The following is an 11,877-nucleotide window of genomic DNA, read 5'->3' as shown; positions in this document are numbered from 1 at the left end:
AGAAACCTCTTTACATATGAGAAAAAAAAACAATTTTAAAATTTTTAATACCATAAGTATAATAATAAGTAGTATTTTCTTTCTGGCAACACTGGTTGCAAATAGACGAATTTGACAAAACGATTACAGATGATGTGGCGAAGAACGACCGTAGCAAATTTTCATATATTTTCCCTTCAAATTAAGGCGATTTTGTAGAAGAAAGTTAAAGAGAATTTGTGTAGAGTGTAAACGAATGTTTTGAAGTATTAAGTTAGTTAATAAAAGTAATAGGTATTTGAAGTGATACATAGAAAGTGTATTCGAGTAAAAACAATGCAAAATGTTTGGCAGACGAAAATGCTTTTCAATGAACTCTGCACTGATGTTTCTGGGCGTCTGCAGCATTCTCCTGCCTACCAATTGGGGAGTAGAGGGCCTTTCTGACTTAAGGCTTTGTGCGGATTCAAAATGTCAAAGTAAGTATCTTTTACTATATGCAAACATATACTGATACAAGTTTTAATTTAATTAAGGCATTATATCTCTGGGAACTGCTAAGATTACATATCATGGCGGAGAGGAAGGTATGGCGTCTTTTAAAATTAACTCTCAAATACGTGTTAAATCGAAAAGTGCTGGTAAAGATCTAAGTGTTTGGGGTATTGAGGTGAATGGACGAGAAGGTTATGCGCCAAAGGGGTATATTTTGGAACAAAAAATTCTAGTGAAAGACAAAGACTTAACGCATATTGTACCCGTTAATTTGCCTGGTTCACAAAAAAATCCTTCTACTACACCAACAGCAGCAACAATAAAACCTTCTGAAAATACTCCAATAAAGAAAGAAGATGTAGAGATAACTACCACAGCACCATTGATGACACAATTAGAGGGTAAACACACAATTCCTCTAACAAAAACGGATATGGAACCTACTAAAGAAGATATCAGGCAAGCGACACCTGTGCAATCTGAAATTGAGATGATTGATGGTACAGCTATACCGGTTTTGGAAAAAGTGGTTGAAAAGCAAGATGATCTGAAAACCAACTTAAATTCGGATAAGTCTGAGGCCTCAGATAAAGATCCATTTGAAAAGAGCAGCGAAACAACGGAGTTTGAAGAGCAAGTGCTTAAACCTGAACGAATAGTTGATGAGACGGTTCGAGAACAAATAACTTCTATACCTGAGGAAACGAAAAGTGCAGAAAGCGGGTCGCCTACATTAGACAATGCTGACGATGACGGCAATGTTGAAGATGATGAACATGCTGAGGATGACTATGACGAGGAGGAAGATAACAACGACGAAGAAGAAGACGTTCCCATATTTGATAGAGCAGATGAAGAGCAATCATTACCCAAGGAAAATCTCATTGAAAAAGAAAGTAACGACTCCAAATCATTACCTAAGGAAGAACTGATTCAAAAAGAAAGAAACGACACCAAATCGCTGCTCGTTGAACTTGAGCTTTTGAGTGCCCAAAATTCGAATCAAACCCAAGAAACTGATAATTCAGTGATAAGTGCAAAATTAAATTTGCCAAAAAGTAATGAGGAAGAAAATAAAAAAAATGGGAAAGAGTCTTCGGTCGGACTATTAAGCGACATTGCAAACGCCGTAAATGAATTTGTTGGTACAGAAACTACAACGGAGCAGCCGCAAACCCAGTTACCCGTACCACAAGAATCGGTTTCAGTTGAAGTGCCGCCATTAAGTACAAGTGACATTTCGGACGAACACGACAAAGAAGTTCCTAGTGATATAAGTGAAAGACAGGCAGTTCCTAACACATTGGCAGAGACTGCACCTCCTGAAGGCGAGTTACATGCTAATGTTTCTACTGAAGCTACAACCCAATCACAATTTGAAACAACGGGCGAGGAAAAAGTTGATGATAATGTTTCAAGTGATGAACATAATGTGCCTAGTTTACCAATATTCCAAACACCAACCCAATATCAACCTCAGCATGAGCACAAACAGGAGCATCAGCACTCACATGCACATCCACAAGAACATCTGCATACACATCAGTATCATCAGCATACAGATCAGCACCAACATTCAGATCCGAGTACGCCTCGAAATGGTATTCCTGAAGCGCTTCATGACACTACAACAAAGACTGGGGATACAATAAGTCAACAGTCGGGTGACGAAAAACTGCATACACCGTTTTACTCCCAAACTGCTGATGAGCAAACGCCAAAACAGCCACTAACCGACGCAAATCCCTCTGAAAAGGTTACAGAATTATCGAGAGATGAAATTCAATCCGTTAAATTAGAAACGGTAGCGCCTTCACCCGATAATTATCGTAAAAACAACGAGTTTATTGATGAAACAGATGGGAATATCGCGCCAGTGAAAGAAGTTGAACACAAAGACCACAAAATTGAGGAAAATGGCCAACGCAATCATGTAGATGCCAGCACAGTAGAAGAAACCCAACCAATTACACCCATTACATTAGGCGATGATATAGCAGAGAAAATCATACCTCATTTAACGCCACTTCCTTCAAATGAAGGAACAACACCTGCGTCACATCCACCACAAGAAGAATATGAAACAACAACACCTGTGTCACATCCACCAAGAGAAGAATATGAAACAACAACACCTGTGCCACATCCACTAATAGATGAATATGAAACAACAACAACTGCACCACATCCACCAAGAGAAGAATATGAAACAACAACAACTGTGCCACATCCACCAAGAGAAGAATATGAAACAACCACAACTGTGCCACATCCACCAAGAGAAGAATATGAAACAACCACAACTGTGCCACATAATGTGCCGGAAGAAGAAACAAAGGAGAAGGAGCAGGGTCTTTTCGCTACAATATTAGGCACTGTCAATAATTTCTTGTCCAATGGCAAAAAGGAAGATGAGGTTGTAGAGGATGAGGAATTGCAACGCATACTCTATCCTGATCGAGTTAAAACAAGTAAAAAGTCAACAGAGGCCGGTAAGTGCTGAAATTTGAGAATATGTTTTGTTAAACTCTGCATATTAACTGTACAAATAATTTACTACAGATGCTGACTATTGTGAGAAGCTGTCGCCAACCGATTGTCCAACACGTGTTCTGCGTGAATTAAATAATGCGGCAACAGCGTCTTCCTCAATAGCTGGCTGTCAACTGGATCTAAATAATATTTCCATTGATATGTTGTTGACGGTAGCGGGCAATAAAATGATTGAAATGAGTGAATTGTTGGCCTGCCTGGCGACAGTGGCGGTCACGTGCCTCTTCTTTTTGTTCGTGTACTATTGTTTCTGCAACAGCAGTCGTGAAGGCGAACTCTTGGCCAAGTTGAATGCGTTGGAGCGCAGTTTGCTGGCGACACACAAAGAAAATGCTATCCTCAAAGAAGATTTAATGGGCACACGTAACAAATTGTCGAGTATTGAAGATAATTCCTTCGGCTCAAATGATATGGTGATAGCATTGAAGAAAGAGTTGGAAGAGGAGCTGCTGGAAAAGCGACAATTGCAAGAACAAGTTGGAAATTTAGAAAAGGTAAACGGCAGTAATCTTACAACAGTCTTTTATAAACTCGAATATCTATTTGCATATATTGTTCATTTAGGAACTTGAAAATGCTGCCGAGGCAGGACTGGAGTTGAACAAAATTGTTTCGGAGCTATTGAACAATCAGACGGGTGATGAATCCATTATTAGCAGTGTTGAGGAACTACAAAAACAGCTTAACGAACAACAAAGTACATTTAACAACATTTCATATGAGGGTTTTTTTTTGTCTAATCAATGTATTTGTGGTATTTATAGAAACTATACTCGATATAAATGCAAATTTGGCGGAGAAAAGTCGCGAAAATAGTGAACTACAGCTGATGATTGCGGAACAGAATGCCCGGCTTAGCGGTGAAATTGCATCGCTCCAGCAAGATAACGACGAGCTCGAAGTGGAAAAGAGTAACTTGCAAACGCGTTTGGAGGAAGGAAAACGAGAGTTTGAAGAAGACATCACTAAGGCGCTGGAGGGCAAGAATTTTGAGATAAAACGTTTGCAAAGTGAATTAGTAGAGTTGAGCACAAAGCTCGAGGCGGAACATACAAAGTATCAGACAAGTCTGGCAAAAGTAGAGGTAAGCAGAACTTAAAAAATTATTATTTGTCAAAATAATACTAAATTATTTTACATATATGTACATATGAAGGCTTTGGAGGAGTGTTTGCGTACAGTGCGTAGAGATCCAAGTGTGAATATAAACAATGTTATCGATGTTGCTAACGTAAGAGCCGAACTATTGGATGTGCAAAAGCGTTATGCTGCACTAAAAGAGCGACTAGATACAGAAACGGTAATAAATATGAAAAAAAAATGGAAGAATTAAGGAAAATACATAAAATTTTGTTTGTTCTCATTGTAGGATGGCAAAAAGTTGTTCGAACAGCAATTGCAGCTGGCAAGTAATGAAAATGAGAAATTGAAACATGACTTTCATCAGTCGGAGAAAGATAAATTAGAGGCACAGACACGTTTGGAAGTGTTGTCCAACTACTTCAAGGAGAAGGAAACTCAGCTGCAAAAGTACGAGCAACTATATAACTATACGACAAAATCTACTTTTTTTCTGGGTATCGGACCAAATTAATTTTTTCCAAGAGATTGGGTCATAAGTAAAAAATTTATGACTTAATCTCCCGGAAAAAAATTAGTTTGATCTAATACCTAGCCGAGTGTCGTACAGTGTATTTGCCTTTACGAAATGTATTACTTATAATTTGTCTTTACAGAGAACTAAGTCTGAAAGAAGCCATGTGGCTGAAGCAACAAGGCGAAACCACGAGCACCGTGGACCGCGTTACCACAATGCAAGAAGAAATTCAAGCATTAAAGTGTGTATACTATAATGCATATAACATTTATTGCAAGGTATTATCAAACGTCTGAATTTTCAGATCGCAAAACGATGCACTGCGCGCTGAAATTGAGGCACAACTAGCAGCACATAAGGCGCAGACTGGTACTCTGGAGAACCGCGCACACGAGACGTGGTTGGCAGCACGACAATCAGAACGTCGCTATGAAGAGGCGCGAGCTGAAGCAACAGCGCTGCGTCGTAAGCTCACTTCCTTGGCAGGCGGCGGCGCAACAAGTGAAGCTAACTGTACATACCCGACAAAAATATTTGTAATTGTTCGCCAAACTAAAAATCTTTGTTTCCCTTTTTCAGTTGAAAAAATGGCTGCCGCTGGCGAGTTGAATAATGCACCATCCCCCATACATATGGAATCGCCCGGATCACCGTTATTGGGTAGACTGCCACCACCACCATTCCTGCCACCACCATTCATGGGACCACCGCCACCATTTATGGGCATGCCACCGCCATTTGTGCCACCGGGTGAAATGCGTCCACCGCCATTGGGACGTCTAATGTCGCCACCACCGGGTGCTGTCAGCGGCGGCAATGGTGGTGGTAGGGGACATTTACCACCACCACCACCACGCAGTGGCCGTTATTCGCCAAATCGCACTGATTATGATGACTACGATGACGATGAGGACGAGGATGATTATGTGGATGACGAAGATGAGGAAGAGGAGCGTATGCGCCCACATCATCGTCGACGTGGTAGCGATGTAAATGGTAGTTGGCAACGTGACGACTCATACTCACCACCACCGCGCGCATATCGTTCACAATCGCCCACAGATAGTCGTTACAACTACAATGCCGAACGTGATCTCATCTCGACATACGATACCGAAACCGATTTCGAACCATCACCAAGAAAACACGAGCGACGCGGCGCACGAGGCTCACGTGCCGGCAGCTATCGAGACTACTCACCACCGCCAACTGCCTCATCACCATTGAACGCATCCGCCAATAGTAATGCTGGCAAGAAGCATTCTGCCTCGGCATTTAACAAAGGTAATGCACCGTTGAGTGATCGGATCTGAGTGTGTGTGATGTGCTGATGAATCAGTGAAGGGAGGCGGGTTGGTTAAAACATAATTATTCGGAATTAGCGGCTATGTCATCAAAGTTTTTAGCTTAACATATGATTCTGGATCAAAATATCAGAATGACATATCGAAATAACTGATCTTTCAAAGCGCTGTGATATTATATTCATCTGTTGTGAGAGTGTGATTTGATATCACATCACATCAAATAATCACCTCAACAGAAAATTCAATAAGATGTGATATCACATCAACTCCGTTATTTATTTATTTTTTTTATTTTCAAAATTAGTTAGTAGAAATTTTGAAATATTTGTTTTATCAAATGCCTTATTATTGTGCGGTGTGATATGATATCACATGAATTTTGACTATCAAATCGGATTTTTATTTTGGCTTGTTTCACATAACCCTAGATTCGTTTAAGAGTTCGTAGGATGTACATTATGAGCTCAGATTTTTTGCGTACTAGATGCTAATAAAGGATCTATAACTATTATATAATTTTTTTTACCTTTACCGGTCAAGAAGAATTCACTTCAATCAACATTTCAAGAATCGAAAAAATAATGAGAGGTGTGTGAGTGTTAAACGATCTGACTGACTGTATATCTACTGAAAATGATTTATAATTTATTTTAAATACGTATGTGACATAATTATTTTCCATTTTATTTGTGCAGGCCATATGAGTTCTGGCTCAGAGAAGTCCGCCACACAATGGTGGCAAAAGCAATAGCAAGTCGGCGGTGCAAGTGGTTGATGGGGGTGTGTGTGGGTCGCATATGTATGCATCAACTTACCAATGGAGTTCAAATGTTTACTTGGCTAAGTGTGGGAGATTAATATACTAAATAATACTAACGTGTAGTTAAATTAATTGTTATACAAATACTTAACGACAAAAATGAGGGCGCAACACTAGGATATCAAAAACAAGAAGTAAAAGCGAAAACAATAACAATGTCACTGACCACCCACAAATCTCAAATATGCCGCATATGATATAATACACATACATACTAACCGTACTCGTACGCACGTAACACGAGCACATACGAACACATGCAAAGTTTTGCCAACGAGATTCCATATTACATGCCAAAAATTATGTATTAACAGCATTTCATTTTGCACATTTTAAATTCCTGAATTATCCGCGTACGGAAAACTGTTTCCTTCATTGTTTTTGTTAATAAATATAAATTTACTTCTTCGGTTAATCTAAATGTTTGCAAAAAGTTGGAATTAGTTATCGGCGCCTGTGCGATGTGCACTCTTTATGCCAATAGTTGAAGGCGTCAGTGCGCATTTGTTGGAGTAGTTAAGTTACACAAGTAGGCTACGAGCGCTCACGAATGTACTTCCGAATAACGTTAGTGTACTATGAATGTGTTTTCTTTTTCTTCTGTATATGTAATTAAGTCCATGTTGTTAGCATATGTTATGAGAATACTAATTTAATAATTGAGTCCTGTATAAACATCATCGCAATAGAAGGAACTGAATATCTGATAAACGAAAAATAAAATTAATACTTAAAATTATAAAACCGAATAAATTTGTGCTTTTATTGTGATATAATTAACGGGCTTGTGGGAAAATGTGAAGGGAGTCTGCGATGTAGTTTATAGAGTCCGAACGATTAGTCGGCTTCAGCATCGGCATCGGCCATTCTTTCACATGGAGCTGAAATTAATGTTGTTTTTTTACTTTTTTCATTATTTTAAAGCTAAAATTGTAATATTTTATATTTATTGAAGAATTTGTCATAGTCGGTTTTTAAAGTCTTCTCTTGAGTTGAAATTCTGCAGTAATCATTGTAAAGTATCCCAAGTCTGCTGGCGTGTCTCCCAATCAGACAGTGACGCGTTAACATCTATACTAGGGTTCTTATGTCATTCCTCTTACATTTCAATAGTCAGTATGTGCGGCTCTTATTCCACTCAGACCACGTTTGTCTCCTGGTTGAGCAAGTCGATACACATTGTCGATTAAATATCTGCACTTAGCCTTCTTCTTCAGGGCTGATATTATTATCGGTGTTGATGCTGGTGCCTAGGTATACGAAATTATCTTCAAAGTTATGACTGTCAACAGTGACGTGGGAGCCAATAGGCGAAATCGCTGATTATTATATTTCTTTGATGACATGAGATACTCACGCATTTCGGCTTCTTTCTATTTTTGTCTGCAAATGGATCTCGCTCCCCTCTTCAGCTCCCGGTATCTATTCCATCCTGCACGTGTTGCGGTCGATCGAAACATTGTGAGGTAGGCAGTCTGTTTTCTCTCCACTGCGAGACGACAATCCTCAGCTGTTTTTTTTTACATTTCCGAAAGCCAATAGTTTCGATGTTAGGACCACGGAGCGTACGCACATCAAAAACACAGGGAACAGCGAAATAGCTTGATTTTCTTATGCTGGAATCTAGTACTACAGACGACTATATTTCAGGCCCCAGCGAAGTCGATCAGCTCCAGGTTTGGCGATGTTTCGTCATGAAGGCTGAATTTTCCGACTGTTGTGCCAAAGACACCTTCTTTAGCCACCCTAGCGTTGAAATTACCAAGCACGATTTTGACATCGTGGCGGGGGCAGCGCTCATAGAAAGTACCTTTGATCACTTCGTCATTCTCTTCCGTCGGGGTGTGGGCGCAAATAAGCGATATGTTGAAGAACCTCGCTTTGATGCGGATTGTGGCTAGATGTTCATCCACTGGAGTGAATACCAGGACTCGACGACGGAGTTTCTCTCCACCACGAATCCCACACCGAATTTGCGCTCCTTTATATGGTCGCTGTAGTAGGTGTCACAAGCCCTCTTCCGTCCATCTCATTTCTTGGATGGCGGTGATGCCAGCCTTTACTCTTACGAGGACATCAACCAGCTGGGCAGAGGCACCTTCCCAATTAAGGGTCCAGACATTCCAGGTGTATGCCCTTAAATAATAATCCTTAATATGTTTGCAGTGGTCACAATCAAAATTGAGGTTCCTAGTCCGAGGCTGTTGCTTCCTGTTCATTGGTTATTCGTTTTTATGTGGTGGATCCCAAACCCTACGCACAACCGCATAAGTGGGATTCGCCTTCTCACTTTATCTCGTCTCCAAACGGATGTCTGTTATCTACCCAGAGGATACTTGGTCTAAGACTGGAAGTCGTGAACTGCTTGAGCCACTTGCAAAAGAATCGTCCCTGGCCACTTCCAAGTGAATGACAGCCAGAAACTTTCCGCACATACGTGAACTTCTACATATGACTTCCCAGTCTGGCTAGTTCATATGCTTCGCAGAGTCCAGGATAATCATTATATCCTGGAACCCTTTGCAGGTTTATCGTGAAATTTGATTTTGGTAATCTATTTTTCTGAAAAAAAAGACAGCACCTGCCACTCGTTTGTCTAGTTTGGATCTGTCTGTATAGATATATATTTTTGAAGCTTTGTCCACCTTGCCCCTACCCCACTCCTCTCTAGAAGAGATGACAATGTTTAGGGCCGAATTTTAGTTTAAATATTAAGGATTATCAAAGTCCGTGAGATTTCGCAGAAACGGGAATTAGTTAGGTATATAGTAGCAACTGATTGATAGAGAAGATTCTCTCAGTCTGAGTGACGATTTCGTCGCGTGCTGTTTACAGAATAGGTCTGTTTTTGTTGTTGTTTTGAGAGCTCCACTGACACATATACTTGTTGCTCTTTGTAAACTTTCCATATGCTTTACTGGGTAGTTCTTTTCCATTATTGGCCCCCACCAAAACACAAATACAATAACGCCGACCATTGGAAAAATAATGAATTTTCTTTTTACTATACCTACTATTTCCGAATATTGCAAAGGAAGTTATTGCACTTCGGTGTTTAGCTACTCCATTGTAATAGGGCGTGGAAAAAGATACCTGTGAGAGCCATGAAGGCGGTTTCCACAGTTTCGCGAAGCCAGCACTCCCTGGCATGGACAGGTTTTAAGAAAGCTACATTCAGTCCGGACGACACTGATATAGGTCAGTGAGTAAAAAGACACCGTCTACGCTGATTAGGTCATGTTGAATGTACTTTTGTAAAATATTCTGAACTAATCCGTTAGCATCTTGGATACATTATGTAAAAACAACTTTTTATTTTTATTTCTCCAAATTTGAAGTCTGGTAATACTTAGCTGATATATTTTTGGTTTTGAAAGAAATAATGTGGAATATTCGAAATTTGCTGCATATATTAATTTGTTCTGTCTACTAAATCTACATTAACGCATGGACCTGAAAGCTCTTTTATTGAATTCCATTTCGAGTAAACAACCTCTACTGCTTAATAGACGCATGCATATCGGGAAATGCTGGTGGGTTTATAGAGAAACAATGTCTTGGTCTTTTATCAAATTTGCTATTTCTTTTTTTTCGTCGATGATAGTTACTCAGTCACCTTTGAGGTTGATGGCAAAATGTTAAACGTTATACGCATAAGACAAGTCTACACTAAGGCTCCGTTTCAAATGCGTGTGCAACGACGTCAACGATTCCTGCAGAAACTGAAAAGCTGCTCTTCGCTTAGCGTCAATTCCGACCTAAAGCCGAAAGATTCACCAACACGTACAATCATTCCGCAATTTGCCGATTGCTCAACCCAAACATCGAAACCGCAAATGCGCAGTCGCTCAACCGAGACGGAAGTTCACACACTTCCGGTACATCGCGAACAGCAGACCAGTCGTCGTGTGTTGCGCAAGCAAAGCACCCAAACCGACCCGAATACTTTGTGTCATGGCGTACAAACCGAGCATAGAATATTGGCACGAGCGACCCAGACTAACGAAAGTTGCGCCGAAGCGACACCAACTCAAACCGAATACTATTGCTATAACAATCAGGTGCAAACCGAACCGATCGAGGATGACATAAGTGCCGAGCACGAAAAGGAGGCGGTTGTATTTATGTTAAACGAAATCGGCGAAATGATTATCAATCAGAATCATTTGCTGCAGAACAATACTACAATGTTGAGTCAGATGTCGGAGATGGCGCTTTTGAATAAGGTGGCAGCACAGAAAAAGTGTGTATTAGCGTCCAGTTTGCTAAAATTTTTGAAGCGTTTTTCATCTTTGCATCTGTTTTAGAAACTCCCAGAAACATGAGAAAAAACACAAATTTCAGCGTTTTACTCGAAAGCATGGTAGATTACGTTATACACCCATGCCGTCGAAGTCAGTGCCGGTTGACAAAAGGTGGGACATTAGTGGTATATATGGGCGCTGCCTCTATGTATAAATCATAAAAATTCTTTTCCAGAAATCAATGGGCGCAAACCATTTATCCCATAGGCCTCTCCACAAAAACGACACAAACGCGTCAAGAAATCCAGAGACGCAAACGTTTCAGTCTCTTTTGTTTTAAATTATGACTAAATTCGTTTTGATTTAAACATACATCTTAGAGCCAAAGATATTAACCGATATGGTACATAGCGTCGAACTTAACGTGCTATGATTGTAATACAAATTATCTTAAATTTACTAATTTTTCTATATGTATATTTTATACACAACAACTTTTAAATGTTGTTCTAATAAAAGCGCACCAATAAATCTTGGTTTTTTTTAACCGTTGGTTTCATCATTGGAATTGGGTGTTGTGGGAATTACAGCCTGTGGGATAAGTAAATGTACGAGTCTAAAGAAAATTTCAAAAACTGCAAAAAGCTTAACCTTCCATTCCTCATTCCATTCTTATTAACTGTAAAATGAGATGCGGACTTGATTTGAAACTAAAACAAGTAAGGAAGGGCTAAGTTCGGGTGTATTTTTTAATATTATATCAAATATTCGTCATGTATATTGTATTGCGGGGCCACGCCCACTTCCCCAAAAAAATTACATCCACATATACCCCTTCATAGTGCGATCCTTCATACCAAATTTTACTTCCATAGTTTTATT

At 39.8% G+C, this 11,877-nt stretch overlaps 2 protein-coding genes across 3 annotated transcripts; both read left to right on the top strand.

Annotated features, from left to right (window-relative positions):
- Nucleotides 1-102: 102 nt before the first annotated feature.
- LOC105212896 (transport and Golgi organization protein 1) lies at nucleotides 103-7,259 on the top strand. Its single transcript, XM_011185240.3, has 11 exons — nucleotides 103-458; nucleotides 516-2,966; nucleotides 3,037-3,521; nucleotides 3,592-3,724; nucleotides 3,792-4,111; nucleotides 4,184-4,327; nucleotides 4,397-4,557; nucleotides 4,764-4,865; nucleotides 4,929-5,137; nucleotides 5,204-5,908; nucleotides 6,627-7,259. The coding sequence occupies exons 1-11, from the start codon at nucleotides 323-325 to the stop codon at nucleotides 6,680-6,682; spliced, it is 4,902 nt and encodes a 1,633-aa protein (XP_011183542.1). The 5' UTR covers nucleotides 103-322; the 3' UTR covers nucleotides 6,683-7,259.
- Nucleotides 7,260-10,081: 2,822 nt separating this feature from the next.
- LOC105212895 (uncharacterized) lies at nucleotides 10,082-11,540 on the top strand. Of its 2 annotated transcripts, none has more exons than XM_011185239.3 (4): nucleotides 10,082-10,284; nucleotides 10,356-10,994; nucleotides 11,069-11,166; nucleotides 11,231-11,540. In XM_011185239.3, exons 1-4 carry the CDS (start codon nucleotides 10,199-10,201, stop codon nucleotides 11,260-11,262), a joined length of 855 nt encoding a protein of 284 aa, XP_011183541.1. In that variant the 5' UTR covers nucleotides 10,082-10,198; the 3' UTR covers nucleotides 11,263-11,540. The 2 variants fall into 2 exon arrangements, with proteins under 2 accessions (XP_011183541.1, XP_011183540.1); XM_011185238.3 differs by having other exon boundaries at nucleotides 10,083-10,284; nucleotides 11,059-11,166.
- The last annotated feature ends 337 nt before the right edge of the window (nucleotides 11,541-11,877 follow it).

This window comes from Zeugodacus cucurbitae, chromosome 3, assembly GCF_028554725.1.
Source record: "Zeugodacus cucurbitae isolate PBARC_wt_2022May chromosome 3, idZeuCucr1.2, whole genome shotgun sequence".
In the NCBI taxonomy this organism is placed as follows: domain Eukaryota; kingdom Metazoa; phylum Arthropoda; class Insecta; order Diptera; family Tephritidae; genus Zeugodacus; species Zeugodacus cucurbitae.
This window is presented reverse-complemented; position numbering and strand designations above follow the sequence as displayed.

What these genes read in the sequence shown, in the direction of transcription:
- LOC105212896 (XM_011185240.3), top strand. Translation starts at nt 323, where the DNA reads ATGTTTGGCAGACGAAAATGCTTTTCAATGAACTCTGCACTGATGTTT. An exon ending in TGCGGATTCAAAATGTCAAA is followed by an intron (nt 459 to 515) that starts GTAAGTATCTTT and finishes AATTTAATTAAG; the next exon opens with GCATTATATCTCTGGGAACT. An exon ending in TAAAAAGTCAACAGAGGCCG is followed by an intron (nt 2,967 to 3,036) that starts GTAAGTGCTGAA and finishes AATTTACTACAG; the next exon opens with ATGCTGACTATTGTGAGAAG.
- LOC105212895 (XM_011185238.3), top strand. Translation starts at nt 10,199, where the DNA reads ATGGACCTGAAAGCTCTTTTATTGAATTCCATTTCGAGTAAACAACCT. An exon ending in AAGGTGGCAGCACAGAAAAA is followed by an intron (nt 10,995 to 11,058) that starts GTGTGTATTAGC and finishes CATCTGTTTTAG; the next exon opens with AAACTCCCAGAAACATGAGA. An exon ending in TCAGTGCCGGTTGACAAAAG is followed by an intron (nt 11,167 to 11,230) that starts GTGGGACATTAG and finishes ATTCTTTTCCAG; the next exon opens with AAATCAATGGGCGCAAACCA.